Source organism: Callorhinus ursinus, unplaced genomic scaffold (genome assembly GCF_003265705.2).
Source record: "Callorhinus ursinus isolate GAN/ISIS: 27379988/994484 unplaced genomic scaffold, GSC_fseal_2.0 scaffold66, whole genome shotgun sequence".
Taxonomy (NCBI): Eukaryota; Metazoa; Chordata; class Mammalia; order Carnivora; family Otariidae; genus Callorhinus; species Callorhinus ursinus.
Genome location: NW_027397128.1, coordinates 7725806 through 7749840, shown reverse-complemented (window position 1 = coordinate 7749840; position 24035 = coordinate 7725806). Strand labels below are relative to the sequence as shown.

Genomic DNA, 24035 nt, shown 5'->3' with positions numbered 1-24035 from the left:
TTTTCCCTTGAACCAATACTGCCTCCTTCATTTAGATCCTAGGTGGGTTTGTTTTTTTTAAAGGTTTTATTTATTTATTTGAGAGAAAGGGAGAGAGAGAAAGAGAATGAGGGGGGAGGGGCAGAGGGAGCGAGAGAAGCAGACTCCCCCTGAGCAGGGAGCCCGACAAGGGGCTCGATCCCAGGACCCCGGGATCATGCCCTGAGCCGAAGGCAGATGCTTAACCGACTGAGCCACGCAGGTGCCCCTAGATCCTAGGTGTTAATCTCAAAGGCACCCCAATACATGGGACCTGCAAGAGCCTCCCCGCCCCCCCCAAGGCAGCAGTCCCCAGACAGGTTTTGTGGCCTGTGTAGGTTCTGGTTTGGTATCTGGAAAGCCTCGATTCCAAGTGATCCCAAGAGCTGTGACAGTCCCCAGGGCCTAATCACTGTGCACAGGCCTCACTCGGAGTCACATTTTTATCCCCTGCCCCACCCCCCTCCCTCTCTAAGTTTTTCTTATAAAATGCATTTGGAGCCAATAGGGTAGAGGAGATCGGCCTATAAACAAATAATTACAGCCACAGGAGAGACACTGTAATAGAGAAAGAAATGAACCTAGTGCTTAGCTTAAAGGACAGCTTCCTAGAGGAGGTACCATGTACACTGAGTCTTGAAGAATGAGTTTGTGTTTGATGGGCAGACAAGGGATGCGGGAGAGACACTGCAGAGAGCACAGCATGCTCAAAGTCTTGGCAGGCTTGGAAGAGCATAGTGTGGGGGAGGGAGGGGAGTAAGGGACAACTACGTCCAGAACACTAGTAGGGGCAGACCGGGCAGGGCCTTCGAGGAACTTGGTGCTGATCGACTGCCACGTTCCAATGGTGCCCAAGCTTCCGCCATGTAGGTACCACTTGGGCGAGCTTTGCCCTGTCCGGGCACCGCCGGCTCTGCTCATGATTCACTTCATCTTTTTCTCGACAGCAAGGTCTTTTGCTTAAGTAAATTTCTACGAAAGGAAACTGTCTCTGGCAACCAAACACCAACACAGAAGGAGTTTCCCTTGCCCCAAAGAGAAAGTCACTGTAAAAATAAATACCGCGGAAACTGAGCAGAGTAATTAAATCCTATGTAGATATCACTGCCTGTCAGTGGCTTCGAGCCTGAGGCCTGCTCTAGCTCTGTTCCAAAAGAAGATTAGCACGCATTATAGAGGTGGAAGAATAGCACCACACTGAGACCTTCTCTTTGATGTAATCAGAAAGCTAGAAAGAGAAGGGCGCGTGAATCATTTTCTCACCATGTAATTCAATGTTCTTTAAAGCTATACCGTGTACCATTAAGATCACCTTGGAGTTCCCTTCCCTGCGACTCTGCTGACTTGGAAAGCAGTTGGGTAAACAATAAAGTGCCCTACAAATGTGGCTGTCATTACCACTCTGTTACCACTCATTGGCTCTGGGGCAGGTCCCTTCGATGGAGCTGCCCCTTTGTCGGCCCAGCGAAGGCTTCCCGGCCAGTGCTTGCGGTGACCGTCATTCCCCGCATTCGTGGGAGAGAGAGCGGCAAGGGTGAGGCTGCGACAGGGGCAGGACCCTCGGCGTCCAGGGGACAGACGGAGCGAAAAGAACTCTACGGCTCCTTGTTTACGGTGACGGGTCCCGGGAGCTGCCGTCCGCAAGGCGGAAGAGAGCAGAATATGGAAGCAGCCCCCCAGGACCCTCAAAGCGCCTCCTCTACCGGGCTGGGCTCCACAGCTCAGGGCAGAGCTAGAGGTTGTGTCGCTTTCAAGCTGGATGTGACTTTGGGTAAGTCGCCGACCTGCTCTGAGCCCCAGTCTCCTCAGCGGAGCACAATGTGGGTAAGGATAGCGCCTGCCTCCTATAGGTCTGCTGCGAGGGTCACACGAGGCAAGACGCGCACAGCTTTGCGTACAGGGCCTGGCACAGGACTTACTTAGCATGACTTCCTCTCTCCCCGGCCACAACTAGAGCCCTGACGATACTTTTTCTTTCCTCCTGGCTCTCTCCCCCCTGGCCCGGCCCACACCTCCTGGCCCTGTCCTCCGTCCTGTTCTTGTGCTCACCTGCGGTCCCACTTCTCCAGCTATGGGGTTCAGAAGGAGTCTTTCAAGTATTTGCAGATAAGAAAGGTGAGGGGGCACACTCCAGGGGGCAGGACGGGGACCTCCTTCACCTGGAGAGAGAGAGAGGAGGGCGGGTGTTCTGAGGCCAAGCAGCCTGCATCAGCCAGCTGAAAGCAGAGGCCGGCTCTGGCCTGCAGAGAACAAAGAAAAGGCTCTGGTCTCCTGTGGCGTTAGAAGGCAGCGCCTGAAGCAAGGCCCTCCATTAAAAGCTACAAGGCTGAAGGTTAAATATAGCCCCTTCCAGTTGTCTGGGACAGAGATTTATGAAATGTCAGAGCTGTGTTAGCGAGAAACGATGTTATCACTGCTCTGTTTTGAGAGAGTAGCAAGAAAGCGAAAGAGAAGAAAGGGAAATCTGCACTCTCACCAGTGGACAATGGGCAGCCATGGGAGGATCTGGAGCGGCCGGGTGCGTTTTATAAAGTTGCGCCCTGGCCACAGAGTGGACAATGGCTGGAGGGGGACAAGAGGGGCCGCAGGGAGCCCAGCAGGAGGGAGAGAGACGGGGTGCCAGGGAGGTGGCTGTGGAGGCGGGAGGAGGGAGCCCACTGCAGGGTGGGGCCGGGCCTACATCCCGGTGGGGGGGAGGGGAGGGCCTCTTTCCCCCTCCTCCTCAGAAGAGGAAAGCCAGCCTTGTCTTCCCAAGGGCCTGCCTGGTGACTGAGAAAGGCAACCTATCCAGAGACCCACAGACCCCTCACTCCTTTCCAAGACAGCCCGTGGAGAGGCTGCTGGAAAGTCCCTCCTTATCCACACGCTACCTCCAGGCCATTTCCAAGGGCGGGCAACTGTAAGGTCACCTCCCCTATCCAGGCTTATCCTCTTCACCCAAGCCAGAGTTGGGGAGGCTGGTGCGCCTCGGGACTCTGAACTCTATTCCACCCTACTGCCAGGAGATCTGGCTGGCACTGCGATTAGAAGACACTGGGTTCCTGGCTAGTAACCTGTGTGAACGATGACCGGTGATAGGCATCTCTTTCCGGCCCCTCCCTGCCCCCATGCTTTGGTATTGCACACACACACACACACACACGCACACACACACACACACACAATCCTCATTTCAGCAGGAGTCCCTCCCCAAGACTGACAGAGAGGGCATCTCCCCCCATCCGAATGAGCAGAAAGTATGCGAAGTCGATTTGCAGAAAATGAGCGATACGGGATTTCTTACGCACGCACTAATGTCTCCTCGGTCACTCTTATATCCCTTTAGAATCCCAGATCATCAGGGTTGGGATGTGATCACATCCACCCTCTCCTCCTCCAGAGCCACCCAAATTTGAATTCCTTTTACAGCACCTCGGCCCAGTGGTCGCGCCGCCCCTCCTGGCATACCTCTAGTCCTAGGGGAACCCACTTTACCCCAAGACGGCCCAGGCTGCCTCAGGATAGCTCCGAGTGCAGGAAGCCCCTCCTCCTCCACGGGCCCCAATTCCTTCCCTTCGCCCCTCCACCGAGCATGCGACCCTCCTCCCCCAGCGACTCACCTCCCCGGCTCCAGAAGAGGGTGACAGATTCGGGTCTCTCCATCCTAGCGGTGTGGATGACCAAGACGCCACATCCAGCAAATCGTCATGCGAGGGAGAAGTGTGTTGTGGGCCCGCACTGCGGGCAGGGGGCCGAGGGGTTCCACACTGTTCCAAGCCCCGTCCCCAGGCTCCTCACTGTGGGACCCAGGGACTCTTCCCGAACTCCGTTCCCCTGCACCCCGGCTGGGTTCAGTTTGGCCCCATCAGTCACATGCTCTGCTGCCTGTGGAGTTGGTCCCTGGGCTCCGCAGCCCAGGGAGAGCAAGGCTGGATTCGACAAGTGAGGTTCCTCTCTCTCCTGCTTTCTTCTGCCCCCACCGCCTGCCCACGGCCACACTGGCCCAGGGGGTCCTGTCACGGCAGAACAGGGAGGAGCGCCTGCCAACTGGTCTTGTCTTTCTCTAGGAAAGGTTCTCAGCCAGAGGTACGAGTCAGAGCCCCACAGAGGGCTGACCTCCCGTTCGGCCCAGCCGCTGTCCTGCAGCGAGGGGAAGTGGGCAGGAACTGGCTGTCTGAGTCAGCGCCCCTGGTCTATTGTCACTGTGTGGGCCCCTTCCTTCCCAGAGGAGAGACGTACACAGAGATAGGCCTTGTTTTTTGCAAGTCTCTCTTGCACACACACACTTTCTCTCTTGGCCCGGAACGAGCCTGTGCACCATGGCTGAATGCAATTCAGTTCGGTTTCCTCAACTCTTAGTGAGTGCCCACTCTGGCCGAGGATCATGCCTATGGCACGGAGAGGTGACCTCGCAGCACCCTCACTAGAGGTGCAGGAGTAATGATGCCGCGTCCCAGAACAGGGGAGAAAGCCGAGGCTCAGAGAGGGAAAGAGGCCCTTCCAATGTCCAACAGCCGGAGAATCGTGAGATTCGGTGTCCAACCTTGCTCTCCACGGCATCAGGTGGAGAATCCCGCTGGTCTCCTTCACCGCTTCCACCACCACCACCCTGCCACCGTAGTGCAGATTCTAGCAAAGTCTATCTCCCAGGGCACAAGGCATGAGAGAATCGTTGGTTTTAAAACATTTAAAACCTATCTTGTTCACGGGCGCCTGGCTGGCTCAGTCAGTTGAGGGTCCAACTCTTGATTTCGGCTCGGGTCATGATCTCAGGGTTGTGGGAGCCTGCTTGGGGTTCTCTCTCTCTCTCTCTCTCTCTCTCTCTCTCTCTCCTCCCTTTGCGCACCAAAAGGGTAACCTTGGCCAGGCCTGCTTCCTGGAGGCCAGCCCACAGCAGGTTAAGGAGGGAAGTGGGAGCGGAGTGGAGGCACCTCTCAGGAAGTCTGGTTGTAGTTAGAAAGGAAAGAGAGAGGGCCATAACCGGAGGGCACGGCAGAGCTGGGAGGTAGACGTTTGTTAGGATGGGGGAGATGCTCTGTGTTTCTAAGTTGAGGAGCTTCCCCCAAACTGCTGCTCACCCTGCCCTCCGCATTCCCCACAGGCTGGACTTCATCTCAGGCCAACTGAACCAGACTTTCTCAGGCTTGGAGCCCAGGCACTGATAGATAGTATTTGCAATCTCGTCAAGTTGAAAACCATCTGCTAATTCTCAGTAGACACTGAAGTCCAGTCCTAGTCCAGCTGGTGGGTGGAGGGCAAAGGGGGCCTGACTGTCTTAGCTCCCTCGTGTTGGCAGCTTAGCATAGCAGCTAAGAAGGCAGATTTGGAAGCCCGACGGCCTGGGCTAGAATCTCAGTCTCACCTGCGTGCCTTAGGCAAGTCACTTAACGCCTCTGAGCTTCAATTTCTAATCAATGTATCTGTTGTGTAATTTGCAGTTTCTAACCTATACAATTCCTTTAGGAGATAATGAAAGTACCTATACCATAAGGTTGTTGCATGGATCGAATGAGTGAATATCCGCAAAGTGCTCAGGATGCTGCCTGGCTCGGAAGAAGCTATGCTGGGGCTGGCCTGTGCCTTCTAGTATCCCTCCTGAACATGCTGGACCTCTGCCTAAGGCTCAGAGAGGCAACCCTTCAGAAACGTCGTTGGTATTTTATTTTATTTTATTTTATTTTATTTTATTTTATTTATGTAAAAGATTTTATTTATTTGACGGAGAGAAGAAACACAAGCAGGGGGAGTGGGAGAGGAAGAAGCAGACTCCTCGCTGAGCAGGGAGCCTGATGCAGGGCTCGATCCCAGGACCCCAGGATCATGACCTGAGCCGAAGGCAGACGCTTAACCCGCTGAGCCACCCAGGCGCCCCAGAAACATTGTTGGTCTTATCCTCAGCTTGGTCTCCCATTGGCTATCATCCCTGGCTTGCCTCACACAAGCCTGAAGGTGTCATCAACCTCAGCAGCCACTTCTCATCTGGCCCCCTCTGGGCTGGAGCTGATTGCTGTTGTTGTGGTAGGAACCGCCATCATGCATGACCAGGACCATGTTGGTTGGGATGGGAAGAGTCTACAAATTAGAGTCTTGGCTGGTATTTGTCTTTTGTTCCCCTCAACTCAGGTTTTTGAGCTCTTTTGGCTGGAGTCCAGGCAAACTATTGCCCCCGGGTGGGGAAACGGTGGGCGTGTGTCAGTTTCCATAAACACAGATCTCATGTTTGGGAGGTTGAGGGCCTGACAATAGTAGGAATGGGGGCTGTCTTCACCCTAAGAGCCGGCAGTGTGACCTTGGGCTCTGTGGCCGCCGAAAGAGATGTCACCCTTTCCAATTTTGCCCTTTACTCCGAGCAGACATCTGGCTCCCATCCCCCAAGACAGGCCCTGCAGCACCCAGAGAATCGGAGGGAGCTGGTGACAGAACCAAAGGCTGGGGCAGATGTCCAGGAAGATAGCCATGGTGCGGGGGCAGAGGCAGTCAAGAGTATGGAAAGGGGGAGGGCAGAAGCATCCAGTGCTCAGCGAGAAAAGCCAGGGCAGAAGTGCGAGGAGCTAAGTCACAGAAGCCAGAAATCCCAGAAGTGAGGTCCCTGAAGCAGGAGGAAGGCCCCGGGCTGCTGAGTGGGCCCGAATATTCCAAAGGAGCCGTACTCTGGAGATGGGATGTGCCTTTTATCCCTCCTGGGGCACAAGAAAGGGGCATGTCTTCTCTGAGGCAAGCCTAAGGGACCTACACCGCACCTGCCTCACCCCCCGCGTCTACAAAGTTCACAAAAGGAATTCACAGAGATGGTTCTGTGCCGCCATCTCTAACGCCAGAAAGCAGACTCAAAGAACACACTCCACCCAGATGACAGGGAGCGATCGAGAGCCTCATCCTGCTCCCGGGACCCCACACCCCTCCATCTGTGCTCTTGGAGAATCTGACAGGAGATTGACTTTTTAAATAGAAAATCTGCTACTGAGAGAGATGAAGGTTTCATCGAAGACCATTTACTCCACAGGGATGCAGATGGCACTTTGGAGGCTGCATTAGCTCAGATGGTTTGGAAGGACTGCCCGGGGGGTGATGCAGGGCTGACCTGTCAGTGTACAGGACCCCCTACCAGCGACATCTTTCCTTGTTATCTCAAACATCATTTTTTGCCTCTTCTCAATGTCAGAGCCTTGTGTGGTTTCTCCCAGCTTGATAATGGTCAGATGGACATGGTGGCACAGGGCATCTCCAACAAGTGGAGATGGGGAGATCCCAGAGGGCATGGGGACCACTCTTGGGCTGTGGTGACAGGCGGTGTGGTGGGGGGACAGCAGCTGGACCGGGGCCCGCATTAATCTCTGTAGCTGGGTGACCTCGGGCACATCACCTTACCTCTGTGGGTCTATAAAATGAAAGTTTTGTGGGAGACCAGCGGTTTCCAAACACCTATCTCGCCTTTCTTAAAATACCCGGGTCCCACCATGCTAGACAAAAAAATCTGTTTTTCCCACAGAGGATTTTTCAACGCTCACAGGCAAAATAATAATATATACACACTGTGCTCCCCCAAGACTGCCTCCACACCCCTCTCGGCACTCATTGAGAAGCCCTAGATTAGGTGATCCCTAAAGATCCTTCCTACTCCGACAGGTTTTTTTTTTTTTTTTAAAGATTGATTGATTGATTTCTGGGAGAGAGAGAAGAGGAGAGGAGAGGCAGAGGCAGGCGGAGAGAGAGAATCTCAAGCAGACTCCCTGCTTAGCGTGGAGCCCGACGTGGGGCTCACGACCCAGGAGATCATGACCTGAGCCGAAGCCAGGAGTTGGACGCTTGGCCAATGGCGCCTCCCGGGCGCCGCCCCCCCCGACAGTTTTAAGCAGTAATAAAGGCAACACACCCATGCTCCTCGCCAGCACCTCATTTCATCCTCACAACCACGCCGAGGCAGGCATGACACATTCCGCCAGACCGAGGAGGTAATGGGCCCTCCGAGAACTTAGGTCACTTGCCTGAGGGTGTACAGCGAGTAAGTGGTCACATCTGGCTGAAGAGTCCGAGCAGCTGAAGAAGTCTTCGCCATGTTCTTTATCAATTATTCTCTCCACCAAGTTTAAGCATTTTAGAGGGGGAGCAAAGCCCACGACATTTTCCCAAGCATTCCCTAACCCTGGCTAAAAGGGGACAGCTGGACCCGCTTAATCAAATTTCAGTGGCACCCAGCGCCCAGAGAAGACAAGACCTAGCCACACAGGCCAGCCTAGCTTTGCGATCAGCTGAGGTGGGACAGTGGCAAACGGTACCTAATGCTTTTGTCTCAAGGTACTTGCGTATATACCAGGATAAGGCTTTCCACCGCACAGCATTTCCCACCTCGCAAAGCCCCGTGAAACATCCTACATCATCTGTTCTGCACCATAGCCCCGTAAGGCGGTGGAGGTGGTTATCATTAGCATCCTTACATTCCAGATGAAGAAAAGGAGGGTACAAGGGCTGAAATCACTTCCCCCAAACCTCAAGGTAAGGGTCAGAGCTGGGATTCAAACCCGGGGCTGCCCACACTCAATCCACACATTTCCCCATCCCCCGTGGCTGCTTCTTTCCTAAAAAGAGGCTTTTACTCTTGCACTGATGTCTTTCGAGTGCGTTTGCTGGCTCAGAGAAATGATATGATTTGGTTTCTCAGCTTGACAGAATGATTTGCCAGTGCAATTGTTCTATATGTTAGTGGTTTTTATTTTTCTTTGCACAAATGACATTATAACAACATTAATGAAAATCTAAGGGAAAGAATAATTCCCCGACGAGCCTGCCACTCACAATAAATCAAGGTTTGCTTTTTCCACAATTCCCTTCCAGTCCTTGCTCGTGTGCAGACATACTTTTTACAGGGGTTCGTAAAGCTCAGCACAGATACAATTCTGTATTGTGCCTTTTGTATGGGATCCTTATTATAAGCGTTGTCCATGTTGCCCAACTGTCCTCAGAATCAGCTCTTTACGGCTCCATCCTACTTCAGTGAGGTGGGATGCATCGGATTTACTTAGCCATCTCCCTGTTATTTGCCCTTAGGTTGGCCAATGTACTTTTTATACCCACTTTTTGCTTCCTTCCAGTTCTGGCCCAGGAAATGGGTGACTATCGTGATTGGCCTCAAGCCCCAGGGCTCATGCCTCCACCTCCAACATGTCTCAGAGTTGTGGGAGGTGAGGAGCACCAGGAAGTATTTTATTTGGTGCCCTAGAGTTTCAACTTCCCCCATACCACTTTCCAATGGACTCCTTAAGTCAGGTTGGGAAACGGGTCTTTGGGAGGAAGGTCCCCAGAGGGATTGGGGCCACCTGACTCCCTCAGAAACCCCTGCCACTTGAGCACCCATCATCCCGAAATCAAGGATCTTGAGACTTCTAGAAGCTTATGAATAGGAAAGGGCCGGGTCAGCTACGAAAACGCCTCGCAAATGCAACGAAAGGACTTCTGCATTTTGCTTCGGCCCAGAGGATAGAACGGCAGGCTCATTTTCATCTTGGAGCACAGCTCACCTTGCTCACAGCACAGGGCTGGCCGCTTGGATTGAGGCGGGGGAGCGGCTCAAAGAGCAGCAGTGATACCAGTTCTCCCTGCATCCGAAGCCCCTCTCAACACCCGGGTTAGGCTTACACTCAAGAATACCCCACTTTCTTGCTAGCTCAGGAAGCCTCAGCTCCAGTTTCTGGACCCAACACGAGCCTCCAATGAGTTTAATTATTCCGACAACACAAGCGTGCCATCAACCAGACATATGGTGGGCCTTCTACCGGGCTGGGAACTGCAGTCCCTGTTGCTATAGAGATGGGCTCGCCCTACCAGAACAGAGCCACAGAATCCTCCTTTCACCACACCTGGTCTCCAGGGTTACTGACTCCCGCCACAGTTGCAAAGATGCCGAGAAGCCCATGGCGTGGCGCGCCAGGGGCAAGTTTGACAGTCAGACGGCCCTGGGCTCCAGTCCTGGTTCTGCAACTTCCTGGGCATCAGACCCTGGGGCAGCTCTCCTCCCGAGTCTCAGTTTTCTCATCCGTAAAATGGCATCCACAATCCCTGCCTGGAGGGCATTCCGAGGGTTAAGTAAAGTTGCGGATGGAAAGTGCGGGCGTACATATCATAGGTGTGCGCTCTTGGTTCCTTTGCCCTTCTTTGTGGGCTAGGGGTCCAAATAGATGGTTCATATATGCACAGCTCTGCACATGCTGGGTAGTGAGGGTGGTACTAGCACACATCTCCCCCCACCCCATCCAGATTCACAGGGCAACAGGGCTACAGCTCATTCAGGGGGGTACAGGGGGGTGTGAAAGTTGGTGGGAAACCAATTCCCACTCATGAGCTTGGCAGACAAGGTTTTCCAGTGTCAAAGCAACCTATGCCTTCCACCTTCTGGGGCCATCCCAGTGCCAGCCCCACCTGCACCCCCACCCACTTTGTAGCTGCATTGCTCAGCCCGGCTGCTCCCCACGGTCCCCCAAACAGGCCGGGCTCACGACTGGTTCCATTCTCAGGGAAGACCCGTAGTGTTCCCCCGTCCGCAGTCATAATCACTCTTCTTTGATTTGAGAAGCGAGTTCAACTTTCTCAAAGTTTTTCTAGTTATCTCACACCACATCTTCCCAACCACCCTTGGTGGGGGGGGTGGGGGGGCTTGTGTGTGTTAAGGATCTCCTTTAAGGATTAATAGCTTTTTTTAAAGATTTATTTATTTATTTGAGAGAGAGAGAGAGAGAGGGAGAGAGAGTGCGTGAGCAGGGGGGAGGGGCAGAGGGAGAGGGAGAATCTCAAGCAGGCTCCACGCTCAGGGTGGAGCCCCAAAGTGGGGCTCGATCTCACGACCCCGAGATCATGACCTGAGCTGAAATCAAGAGTTGGATGCTTAACTGACTGAGCCACCCAGGCGCCCCGAATTAATAGGTTTTTTTAGCCGAAGGATGAAGGTAAGCAGAGGTGAATGAATTGCCTAACATCACCCTGCTGGTTCCCAGGCAAGAGAGATCAGAATGCAAGCCTTCCAAGGCCTGGTCAACGGCTCTTTCCCACCCTCTGGTAAACAAGTTTTAGCCGTCGCCTTCGAAAAGCTCACATTTTACTAGGGGAGATAAGCACGTCACAACAACCATAAAAATGTCAAAGAAGCCAATCTGAAAGGCTACATACTGTATGATTCCAACTATATGACATTGTGGGAAAAGCAAAACCAGGGAGACAGTAAAAAGACCAGTGGTTGCTGGAGGTTGGGGGTGGGTGGGGGAAGGATGAATATACCTCGATCACAGGAGACATTTAGGGTGGTCAAAATACTCTGCATGATACCATAATGATGGGTACATGTCATCACACACTTGCCCAAACCCATAGAATATGCAACCCCAAGAATGAACTGTAATGTGAACTACAGAGTCTGGGTGATAAGGATGCGTCAATATAGGTTTATCAGTTGTAACAAATGTCCCACTCTGGTGGGGGATGTTGATCATGCGGGAGGCAGTCTGGAGGGGGCCGGGGGGTATATAGGAAATCTCTATGCCTTCTCCTCAATTTTGTGAACTTAACTGCTCTTAAAAACGAAACTCTTTGTTAAAAAAAAAAAAAAGCCAGATGAAAAGCACTTTGAAAAGACATTGTCAGCAATCAAAAAATTACATACAAAGTACCAAATTAGCACAGGGGTTGGAAGGATGAACTCCGTTAATATATTTTGTATGGAGGAAGGAGATCAGTCAGGGAAGGCTTCAGAGAAGAGGAGACACCCAGTCAGGGCTTTGAAGGGTGAATAGGAAATTGCCAAGAGAAGATGGGGGGCTAGAGGGGGGCATTCCAGGCAAAAGAAAGCACATTTGTGGAAGTGTGGAAGTGCTGAATGGGCATGGTGTATTTGGAAAACCACAAGTCGTTCAAGATGACTAGATCATCAAGTTCAAAAGGACGTAACAGGAGGTGAGGCTGGAGAAGTAGGTGGGTCCAATCATGGAAAGTCTCCACCGCGTGCGAGGGAACATATACTTTACCCTAGAAACTGCTGCTTCCCAAACCTAAGGCAATCGTGTCTCACATTTTCAACTTTTTCTATTTCCATGCACCACCTGTAATATTATTTACTTAACTATTTTATTTTAAAAGACTCATTTTAAAACACTTAATCTTGCCCTAATAAAAAATATATGAGAAACCATGGGTTGGATTTGCTAGTAATATTTTCTTTCTGATACACACCAAAATACATACAGAACTCTGAAAGGTAAAAAAAAAAAAAAAAAAAAGGTTTTCTCTGGATCATCTACAAATGATCCCCTGGGCCACCTGGGACAAGCGGGGCCACACATTGGGAGCAATCCGGATCTCCCTGCCCCAAATTAGCAAGGCTTGGGCTCACAGCACGAGAGTGCAGGGTCGAATCACTCTGGTGGCGGGCTGCACTAGGCGTGGCCAGGAGAAGGGCAAAGGTGGAGGCCGGGAGCCCAGTTCTGGAACAGGCCAGAGGTAACAAAGGCCTGGACTCACACTGACAGTGGGATAAAAGGAGGGGCTGCCAGGTCTCAGAGGAAGACTCAACAATAAATATTAGTTGAATGAACGGATGGATGGACGGATGGACAGATGGATGGACGGACAGATGGATGGACCGATGGATGAGTGAAATTTTTAATTGTGAGGGGAGGGAGAGAGAAGAGCAGACGATGACTCTAGTTTCGAGTTTGGGTTCCTGGAGAGATGGTGGTGTCACCAAGAGAAAATGGACAAGAGAAGGGGGAGCTTCTTTGCCGGGGTGGAGGGGAGTACAAGAGGTGCTTAGCTGACAGTGACATCTTTGTGGGACATTCAGGTGGAGATGGAGCAGTTGACTGTTGGTTTGAGCGGGGACTAGAGATGTGGAGGCTAAGCCTCTGGAGGTGGTCTCCTGGTGTGGCTTTACCTGCCAGGGGAGAGGCATAGCGTGAGAGAAGATGCAAGCCCCACTTGGAGCTCTGAAGAAGGAGGGATATTTGCATCTGAGGGTGGGCAATGCAAGAGGGGCTTTCTTCCTCCCTGAGGCTCTTCCTGGCGACCTCAGGACAGACCTACCTCCTGTGGTTGGGCCTCACCTCCTCCCTTAGACCATTCGGCTGTTTCCTGTGTCTATCTCCTCTCCTTGACCAGTCAGTGGGCAGCCTGGGGCCGAGAGGCTAACCGGTTCTTTCTCTAGTTAGCTCAGCGGGACTGAACGTTCCACCAAGGCTTCGGGGACTGCCTAGGGATGGTGAGTGAGCAGGCGCAGTGCCGGGGAAAGGCGAGGGCCAGGAGGTGAAGTGGGGAGGGAGAAGTAGTCCAGAGGCCACCTCCTCATGCCTCCAGAAGCTGGTCCAGCAGCTACTGCTTCCAGGATGACCCTGGATGGGAACTGACATTGAAGAGGCAGAGCAATTTCTAAGAAATGAAATAGCAGCCAGTGAGTGTCCCAAGCTGTAGCACCAGCACTTATGTGGAAAGTGATCCTCAAGCTCCCGTACTGGGCGGCCGAGTATCTCCATGTAACACCCGTGGGGCCTGAGCCTCCAGCTCCGTGCCAGGGAAGCAGGACGCTATGAGGTGATGGCTGGGCCATCCACCCAATGGTGGCCTCAGAAGAGTACGTCCCCAGAAGATTCCAAAGAAACTTCAATGCCCAGAACCTTTGCTGTTGGCTCAGTGCCCCAAAGGGGCCCAAATTAAGCCCACCTAGGAGGTCAAATCAGGCCCAGCTCCGACAGGTGGACCCCAGGGGCAGTTACCCTGCCTGCAGCACATTCCAAGTTGCTTTCCAGTAGCTTCCCTTGCACCAACACTCTGCGAGACCCCCGTTCCAGGACCGCCCCTAGAACTGGCTGGCCCTGGACAACTCCCCATAACCACTCGGCTGGCCAAGTTCCCAGGAAAGGGCAGAGGCAGCCCTCTGGTCCTGAGCATGGCAGGCTTTTGGCAAGCCCCCAATCTGTGTGTTGCTTTCTTACGGTAAACTTGAGTTAAACTTGGCAAAAACTTTCCTTTCCTTCCCGCTGGCCAGAACGGTAGACATGGGCCTCCCAAATGGGTACAGAGAAAACCATGGGCTTCTTCTGTGGGGAGGGCCACTGAGTAGGGAGACGGGGTGGGGGGCACTAGCAAGATGGAGGGAGGAGCGCAGGGAGGGGACCCCTGGTCCTCATGGATGTGGCCTGACCTGAGGCGGCAGTGGAAGGTGCTTCCCACGTGGCCAAGGATCGGGCAGGAGGGGAAAGAGTTAGTGCGGGGTGAACGGGACGAGAGAAGTTTCATCCACATTGCTCTTTGCTCGGCTTGGGAAGGCAAGCTAGGAAAAGTTGTCTCCAGATTCTGTCTCCCTGCTTTCCATCCTGTCAGCATCCAGGAAGAGGCTGTTGGGGGGAACTATGCCAGCACCCTCGAGTCCACGTCTGGAGGAGGCCAAGTGATGATGCAGGGTACGCCCAGGGCAGGAGGGCACCAAGCTCAAGGCTGGCACATGCTCTTCTCACCCATGCAGTGAGGAGAGCTCCGCTCCGGGGCTGGGGCAGGAGGTGGGGGCAGGGCATTACACAGCAAGAAACAGATTTGTCTGGCTCATTCCATGCATGCAGCATATGAGGTAGAACCAGGAGAGGTGGAGGTGTACAGTGCGAGGTTGGGGGGGGGGTGCCGCTGGGGGGAGATGAAGGTTCGAATAACAAAGGAGTCTCGTAAAGGATAAGCCATGCATGGTTCCAGGTCTCTGCCTCCTGGATCCAGACAGAAAGCACCGTCCTAGCAATAAACTTCAGTCCAAGGCGCGTTGCTCACTTCCCAGACGGTCCAGCCACCCTCCAGAGGCTACATGGTGTTGCTGGCGAGGAGGCTAGCCCCTGCCACCTCCGGGAGCTCTGACTTATGCAATTCAGGCTGGCGCGGGAGCAGCGGAGCTGGGAGTTCGCCCGCAGCTCCCTCGGGCTCTCTCCCCGCCCCCTGCCAGCCCCTGCAAGTCACGCCAAGGGTCAGGGGCCCCGCGCGGCTGCAGCTGGGGAGGCCCTGGCTGGAGGGGCCCCAGAAAAAGGAGGGAAGGGAAGAGAGTACCTGTTGCTGAATGCATCCTGCTTTGGCTCTTACTCCTCGGTTGCTTGTGGTGAGAGTTGCCCATCATTCTGTTCTGGACTGGCAGCTGCCCCGTGGCTGCCGCCCGCCTCCTCCTCCTCCTCCTCCTCCTCCTCCTTTTCCTCCTCCTCCTCCTCCTCCTCCTCCTTTTCCTCCTCCTCCTCCCCCTCCTCCTCCTCTTCCTCCTCTGCTTGCGCTCCTCCCCAGGTGCTTACATCACCTCGGCTTCGCTTCTCACACACATGGCTCATCCGAATCCCACTTGTGCCCCTGGCACACAATTGTCCAGACCTGACCCTCTCACTTGGACTAGAGCCTGCTAGGAGCTTCTCTCAGCCTCTCTCTCTCTCTCTCTCTCTCTCTCTCTCCCTCCCTCCCTCCCCCCCCCTTCCTCTGTCTCTCTCTCTGTCCCCCTCCCCCTTGCTTAGGGCTCTACTCAGGTGGAGCAGCCCAGGCTCCAGGGGACCCGCAGCGAGCGCTGCCGGCAGCCCACAACCCACCCCCCCCCCCCCCCCCCCCCCCTCCCCCCCCACCCCCGGGCCCACCCCCGCCCCCCTCGGGGCCCCCCCTCGCCCGCCCAGCTGCCTCTGCGCTCAGCGCCGTCATTGCTGCGGCCGCTCGGGCTCCGCTCCGTCTGCAGACGCTTGCGGGAGCGAGGGGCCAATAACAGAGCCTAATCCGGGAGTGTGACAGGGACCGGCGACGGAATGTGCTCCCCAGGAATTCTAAGTGATACAGCTCCCTGCTCCACTGGGGGATGGACCCAGGTCTGTAAGGGACAGCAGCCACCGGACTCCCGGCTCCAGCCCTGGCAGAGACCTGGGGAAATTCTGGCAGCGCCAGGCGGCCGGCCTGTGGGCTTGGAGCGAACACAGCCAGATGCCTCCCGCGTGGCCAGTGTGGCCACCGGGGCGGACCTGCCGCCTTGGCAGACACGCCTGAAGCCTCGCTCCGCTCTCCCCTCCCCTGCCCGCTTTGCCTTCGCAGGGGCAGGGCTGAGCTGGCAGCCCCCAGGATTCAGTGCCTGGAACTGGGACCCTCGGCAGCCAATAAGAGGGCTCCTTCCATGAGTCCCACTGTAATTCCCGCACTCTCTCTCTCTCTCTCTCTCTCTCCCACCTCCTCCCCACGCGCATGCAGCTGCTCACTGCAAGTGCTGCAACCCTGTGGGATAAGTAACACGGGGCAGCTTGTGCTGGCTCAGCAGCTCGTTCCAGCCCTAACAGCCTGGCGGCTTGGTGGGGTTGTGGTACCGTCCAACCTGATGTTGTCAGACTCCTGCCCACTGAGACGGGGGACCTGTCTGTCAAAGTCACGGCCACAGAGCACCATGGGGACGGGGCTGGCTAGCACCTCCGCCTGGCCGACCTGGAGCACCGTGCCACCCAGACAGCAGAGCCTTCTGACTTGGGGGCAAGAGGTCTAAAGTGGGATCCATCCGTCCGTCCATTCACCCACCCACTCACCCACCCGATCACTGCCGTTCTTTCAATAGTTCTCGGGGATCTACTCTGGCCGGGCAGGCATTCTGCTAGGTGTTGGGGACACAGATGTAGTAAGTCACCACCTAGGAGGGGAGACGGACATATCCACAGAGCACAACAGTACAATGGGGTGACCACTATACCAGGGCAAGGATCCACATGTTGTGGGAGCACCAAAGAGAAACTTCTTCAGTCTGGAAGAGTTGGAGGACACCCTCCCAGAGGCGGTGATCCTTGGACGGGGTCATCAAGGATGAAGAAGAGTTGGCCAGACCCAGAGAGAGAAAGGGCACACTGCTAAACATTTGGAACATTACCCCCACTAGGGACTTCTCCTGTCAGGGCCCCAACGGTCAAGGGTCTCCTCAGTTTTCTTCAACAATTCCATGCACATCACCTAAGCCTCACCTCTGTGCCACACTGAGGCGACAGAGGGAGGCAGACGCTGCCTTCGAGGCTCCCCAGCCTCGTGGGAGAGACACAATTATACAGAAAAGTCATGGCATGGTATGATCTTTGCTTCCCTCTTGGCCTTTTACGCTTGCTCCGGGACCTCTATTTCCCAAGCCCTCTTTTCTGGCCCCCGGAGGGGGGGTCTCCTGTGGAATGTGGCAGGGGGCTTCCAAGGAGGCCCCCCCCCCGGGGGCAGAAAAGAGGGGTTGGCAAATAGAGGTCCCAGAGCAAGTGTAAAAGGCCAAGAGGGAAGCATCTTGGGAAAAATGAATGTATGAATATAGTAAAAATCATGAAAGGTTTATGAACGTGGTGGCAAAAACCTTGAAGGCAAGCTTGGGGGACATCTGGTCCCTGACCCCTTATCTACTGGTGGTGGGTCCTGGATGTGAGTCTTGGTAGGTTCAAGGTTATAAACGTGGCCTGAAGTGGGGCTGGAGGAGACAGAACCATGAGATCTGGAGATGGTTCTAAAAGGCATAGGACACGCTGGGAGTCAAACCAGATTTGAACTCGATTGCACTGTGCACTTGGGACCCCAGATTATATTCCCAGGGATCAGCCAAGGAAGCTCACACAGGAACGGGCGGGTTTTGGAGCGTCTGAAGAGTAAGGGCATGGAGGGTGGGGCCGAGGACCGAGTGAGTGATCGTAAGCTGAACACACCCGTGTACCCGCTCCCCAGGTCAAGAAGTTGAGTCTGACCAGGACCACAGAAGCGCTCCTCGAAGAGCTTTTTAGCCATCATTGTAGATCTTCCCACGCAGCCCTGTGAGGTAGACAGTCTTCGTCCGATCCGCTTTACAGGTACCTAAGTGGAGGCTAAGAAGGGGGAGGCAGCTTGGCCAAGGTCCCCACTGGCTTCTTCCACTGGGGCCTCGACATGTGCTCAAGTCGCTCCCAGAGGACAAAACCCAACAAAAGAGAACAGCGGACACAGAACTTGTCCTTTCTCCCTGCCTCCCCTCTGTCCCATCATTCCTCTCTCTCCTCTTCTCGTCTGAGCTTCTCATAAAGAGTCTACACCCGGGTCCCAGGTCTCCACCTCTTTCTGTTAGCCCCAGGGAAGCCCCAGACCCTTCTCACACTCCCACTCCCACCCCCCAGAGCTTCCCTTGCCCAGTCACCAGTGTCCCTGTGGCCACAACCAGTCACAGATGCTTTCACATCTTTTCTCATTGGGCCTCCCTGCTCTGTTCACCGCTGGGGGTGGGGGGTGGGTCACACACTCCTTTTTCTTTTAAAGATTTTATTTATTTATTTGAGAGAGAGAGAACATGAACAGGGGGAGGGGCAGAGGGAGAGGGAGAAGCAGGCTCCCCACTGAGCAGGGAGCCCGACACGGGACTCGATTTCAGGACCCTGGGATCACGACCTGGGCCAAAGGCAGATGCTCAACCCGCTGAGCCACCCAGGCGCCCCCACTCCTTCTTGACTAAATGAACCCGACTAGTACATGAGGTAGACAGGATTTGGGCCGCTATCTCCAAGTTTGGTACTTTCTCTACTGTCTCCCCCTTTATCACCTCAGCTGGATGGGGAAGGTTTTTAGGCATCGTTAACACTTTCATCTCCCTTCCCATCCACTTACAGAGTCCTGTATGTTGTTCCTCAGAACTGTCTCGCATCCAAGCACTTTGCAGTATCACCTTCACTTCCCTCTCCCCTGGACCACTGCCGTGAACACCCTCTTCACTGGGCTCCCTGCCCGCACCCCTAGATCCTCTAATCTATTCTTCACACAGCAGCCAGAGGGAGCGTTTACAAATGTAACCCAAATCCTATCACTCCATTGCTTGCACCCTCCCAGGGACCTGCTGTCTAGAGTGTCAAGTCCGGGGACGCCTGGGTGGCTCAGCCGGTTAAGCGTCTGCCTTCGGCTCAGCTCATGATCCCAGGGTCCTGGGATGGAGACCCGCGTCGTCGGGCTCCCTGCTTGGCGGGAAGCCTGCTTCTCCCTCTGCCTCTGCCCCTCCCCCTACTTGTGCGGGCGCTCGCTCTCTCTCTCTCTCTCTCTCTCTCTCTCTCTGATAAATAAATAAATAAATACATAAATAAATAAAATCTTTAAAAATAAATAAAGTGTCAGTCCGTGCTTCTCTGTTTCCTGAAATAAACCTCTCTGCCCAGGGCGCCTGGGTGGCTCAGTCGTTAAGCGTCTGCCTTCGGCTCAGGTCGTGATCCCAGGGTCCTGGGATTGAGTCCCGCGACGGGCTCCCTGCTCTGCGGGGAGCCTGCTTCTCCCTCTCCCACTCCCCCTGCTTGTGTTCCTGCTCTCGCTATCTCTCTCTCTGTCAAATAAATAAATAAAATCTTTAAAAAATAAATAAATAAACCTCTCTGCCCATTCAATTTGTGGGCTACACATTCTATTCTCTACTTCGTCCTTGTGACTTATCGCCCAATGGGTAAAGCAACCCGGGAAAGGCTTTGTAGTCAGAGCAATCTGGATTCAAATCCTCACCCCACCATTTCCATTGGTGTGGCCCTGCAAAGTCTCTTAACCTCCCCGGCCTCGATTTTCCTCATCTGTATAACGGGGGATGAAAACCTCTCGCTTGAGACTTCCATTAGCAAAGGGGCATGAAGCATATAGTCGGCACTAGCTAAAAAGTGCTTCTCGGGGCGCCTGGGTGGTGCAGTCTGTTAAATCGGACTCTTGGTGTCGGCTCAGGTCACGATCACAGGGTCGTGAGATCAAGCCCCACGTCGGGCTCTGGGCTCAGTGCAGAGTCTGCTTAAGACTCCCTCTCCCTCTGCTCCTCCCCACTGCTCTCTCTAAAATAAATAAATAAGATTTTATTTGTTTATTACACACAGAGAGAGAAAGTATGAGCAGTGGGAGCAGCAGAGGGAGAGGGAGACTTCCCACCGAGCAGGGAGCCCGATGCGGGACTCGATCCTGCAACTCCAGGATCATGACCTGAGCTGAAGGCAGTCGCTTAACCAACTGAGCCACCCAGGCGCCCAAAATAAATAAATCTTACAAAAAAAAGAAAAAGTGCTTCTCATCCCCTTCTGTCTCTCCCTGTTCCCAAATCCTCCAGCCCCTCCAGTTTCAGCTCTAACCCCACCACCCCATTAAAGCCTTCCTTCTCCCCATCCATTCCCAGTCTGCAGGGCTCACTCTTGAGTACCTTCAGCCTGCGCTGCCTGAGTCACTCAACTTGTCCCTAAACACAGAAGTCCCGGAATTGTTAGAAATCTTCCACGGGCTCCTGACCCTTCTCTGCTCTTGGCAGCTTGTGAGTTGCTGGAGGGCTGTGTCAGAGTTGGGGCCCCCGAGTGTGGGCTATGCCAGGCCTGGCACAGAGGATGTCTCAGTTAGTGTTTGCTGACCAGTCGGTATGGGCCACGCTACCCTGCCCACGCAGACCTCCCCTCCTACCTTCCCTTTGCTCCCTGACTACCCCTCCAAAGCTTGGTCCTCCCACCCCCAGCAACTCAAGAGTCTTCTCAAAATATTCTCACCCTTCTGACTTATGAGGGTGGGCATTCGGGCTGTGTGTGGTGCGGGTGGCCGCAAGATCACCACCTGTGGAAAGGGGCTAGGAACTCAGCTATCCTTGGTGCTGAGCACTGTGCTTAGGTCGGGGGCGGGGGGCGGGTGCCATAATGGCTTTAGGAGGGGGCTAGGTCCCCTGTGGTGTCTTCACCTGGATTTTGGGCGTGGGGAAGGGGCATCTTTCCAGCACATGTGCAAGCCAAGCCAGACCAGAAGCAGCTGTGTCTCTCCAGGAAAGAGGACCAGGCTCCTCACCCGACTTGGTGCCTTTAGACACACCAGGAGAGGGGACAGAGAAGTCTGAGGCCCGAAATCAGCAACTCTGAGGTCCGTCTCCCCAAAGTGAAGGAGTTTAAAGCTCATTGCTGTCACCTGTACACAGGGCTGGAGGACAGAGGGAGGGGGCGGGGGAGGGAGGGAACGAGGCGGGGGGTACCATCTCCAGACTTTCCCCCGGATGGAACCCAAGAGCTGGGAAGAGAGCCAGTTTGTCACTTTAGTCATGCTCTCACTTCTCACAACCACCTGTGAGGGGCCGGTGATCAGTCCCCATTCCGCGGACCAGAAAACGGAGCTTAGGGAAGGAGGTGGTGCTGGTAAGTGGCATGGTCGGGGCGAGAACCCACGTGAGGCTGACTCCAAGTCCGGCTCTTCCTCGCTCTGCTGGCCCTGTCTGCCGTGATCTGCACACACTCTATCCTGGTACGGCGAAGCTCTGGGTACGAGTTCCAGAAGGAGAAGTGAGTTCGAATACAAGACCCCAACTCTGGCTCCAGCGGGTCCTGGCCTACCAGAAGCCGGTGCTTGGCAGTTCACTCAGCGCCCCATCCTGGAGACACTCTCCAGGCCCCCTCAAGCCTGAATTACCAACTTCTCTCCCAAGCCCCCCAAAGTGCTCTCTGTCTTCTATTCCATCTGCTTGGAATAGTTCTCTTCCACCTCCGTCTCTGCTTGAGCAAAGCCGTACTCATCTCTCAAGACCCAGCCTCCTCCTCCATGAAGCTTTCTCTTAGCCTGACAGCCAGGAGCACACTTACCTCCCCATGGCCACATCCTTTTTGGGACTGGTAGGGCCATTGCCCTACACCTCCCGTCCTGCTTCAAGCCTTTTTCGGATCTTCCCAGCTGTAAACAGCCGTCCCCCTGTGTTTATTCCCACAGTACAACACGATGTTCCCTGAAGTGTGGTCTACGTTTTGCTAGTGGTACATGAAATAGTGGTATGACAATTTCACATATACCCAGATGATCTTTTTAAATCTAATAGTCATGTATGTATTCTAATGCATACTAGACTCCAATAATAATTGGAGGAAAAAACTAGTATAATTTCTTGAGTATTCAAGACTGAATTAAATGAGTTCAAGAAAAATAATTTGGTATCTGTAAAGTGGATTGAATTACTTATCCCTTCCTTGGGGGCTGTGGCGAGGAGATCTGCAATGATGGCTAAAAAGCGCTTTGAGGAGCACTTCTGTGGTCCTGGTCAGGTTCAACTTCTTGACCTGGGTCATGGGTACACGGCTGTGTTCATTTTAGGATCATTCACTGATGTGTGCACTTTTTTAAAAAAAGATTTTATATATTTATTTGAGAGAGAGAGAGAGCGTGAGCACAAGCAGGGGGGGTGGGGGGGCAGAGGGAGAAGCAGGCTTCCCGCTGAGCAGGGAGCCCAGTGCAGGGCTCCATCGCAGGACCCTGAGATCATGACCTGAGCTGAAGGGAGACGCTTAACTGACTGAGCCACCCAGGCGCCCCTGTGCACTTTTTTTTTTTAATATTTTATTTATTTATTTGACATAGAGAGAGAGAGAGAGACAGAGTGAGCACAAGCAGGGGGAGTGGCAGGCAGAGGCAGCGGGAGAAGCAGGCTCCCCACAGAGAAGGGGGAGTCCGATGCGGGACTTGATCCCGGGACTCCGGGATCATGACCTGAGCCGAAGGCAGTGGCTTAACCAACTGAGCCACCCAGGTGCCCCCCTGTGCACTTTTTGATGTGTGCTCTTTTGTGTGTGTGTGTGTGTGTGTGTGTGAATTTCCTATAAAAATTTATTTAAAAAAACCTGACACATAGCAGGCCCTCACTCAAGGTGAGTTGCACACTTTGTAATGTGGGCCCAAGGACCCACTGGAAGGGTGTTGATGCCACTGACAGCCAAGGAAGGGGGGTGCAGGTGTACAGAAAGTGGGTTCAGGGAGGGCAGTAGGCTCTAGAATTGTGATCTGAGGCATGTTTTCTTCTTTGGCCCCTGTCCCAGTAAGAAAGCCAGAGCGCTTTCTGAGAGCCTGTGTTGATGAGTAGCGGGCCAAGGCCAAGGGGGTGGAACCAGCCAAGACTTGGATCATAAACAAGCATACATCCCAGAGGATAAGCAGACAGGCCAGCACAGGGGAAAGTGTGGGTTGGATGCTTCATGACCTTGGGCAGGCCCTGGGCCTCTCTGAGCCCCTTTTTGTTTCCACCTGGGCGGTAAAATACATGGGCCTAATTGCTCCTTGAGGGTCCTCTTGCCTCAGACACTCAAAGGGCTATCCTATGCGTTGACATTAGTCAACAAGTCTCTTCTCAAACAACTTGAACACCCATCCTGTTCTAGGTGCTGTTCTGGTCACAGAGGACACACGAATGAGAGACTCCAGTGGCTGCCTTCAGGGGGCTCCCAGGCCTCGGTTTGTCTTGCTATACTTGCCCCTGGGGGGAGATGAGCACCCCGGTTCAGAGTAGAAGGGTCTCTAAGCGACTTTCAAAGGAAACCGTAGGCAAGGGTTGGAAATACACATGCCTCCGAAGGTCAGGAAGGTGGGGACATTTGTGAAGTAGGCTGGGGGAAGCAAACTGGAGCGTGCATGATGCACTCCTCCCGGGGGCCCCCAAGGCATTCATCCTCCAATTGGGGAAACCTCTATGCTGGCCCAGCCTAACCCATCTGTGGCCCACAGGCTGCCAAGAGCTGGCCAGTTTGCTTCCAAATATATTTGAGCCTATACCCCAACAGGTGTCTACTTCTGTGTAAACGACATACATGTAATGCTGTGCTCATCGATGCTATAAGTGCTAAAACACAAAGAAATACATGAGAATAAGCAAGGTCATCAGGAATTCTAATATTGCCGTCTGGTACCCCAACAGATTATGCACCCATTGCAGGAGGCCGCAGGTCTTACAGCTAGCTGATGCAAGGAGGACAGAAGAAGGGGATCGACATGCGCTGTGCTTCACTACCTTCCAGACCCTACACGCCTTAGTCATTCACTTGCTCATTAGATTTCACTGGGCCTGTTGTATCGAGGCCCTGGGCCGGGCCCTGGGAGATAGAGAGGTGGACAGGGCAGACGGAAGCAGCTGACAGGCGAGTCAGAGGAGACAGACAATAACTAAAGGCATAAATAACCGATGTATGGCTGGCTTTGGTAGAAGTGCTATGAGGGAAATCAACATGGTGATATGACGGTGAGGGATGGGGCTGAGGGCGGGGAGCTCGTCTGGATCAGTGGTCGGGGAGGAGGGATGGGGATGA

The 24035-nt window shown here is 54.0% G+C and overlaps 1 protein-coding gene across 6 annotated transcripts in view; it reads right to left on the bottom strand.

Moving 5' to 3' along the window:
• The window catches only part of NHSL2 (NHS like 2), an 84599-nt gene extending 69424 nt beyond the window's left edge, over positions 1-15175 (bottom strand). For 5 of the 6 annotated variants that reach the window (XR_012376135.1, XM_073885889.1, XM_073885892.1 and 2 more), the window contains exon 1: positions 3618-4132. Coding sequence is in view for 5 of the 6 variants with exons in the window: in XM_073885889.1 (XP_073741990.1) it covers positions 3618-3660 (43 nt within the window). In the remaining variant the exon portion in view is untranslated. Of the gene's footprint in view, positions 1-3617; positions 4133-15057 lie in introns of those variants that run through there. The other variant, XM_073885893.1, reaches the window with a different exon arrangement.
• Between the last annotated feature and the right edge of the window lie 8860 nt (positions 15176-24035).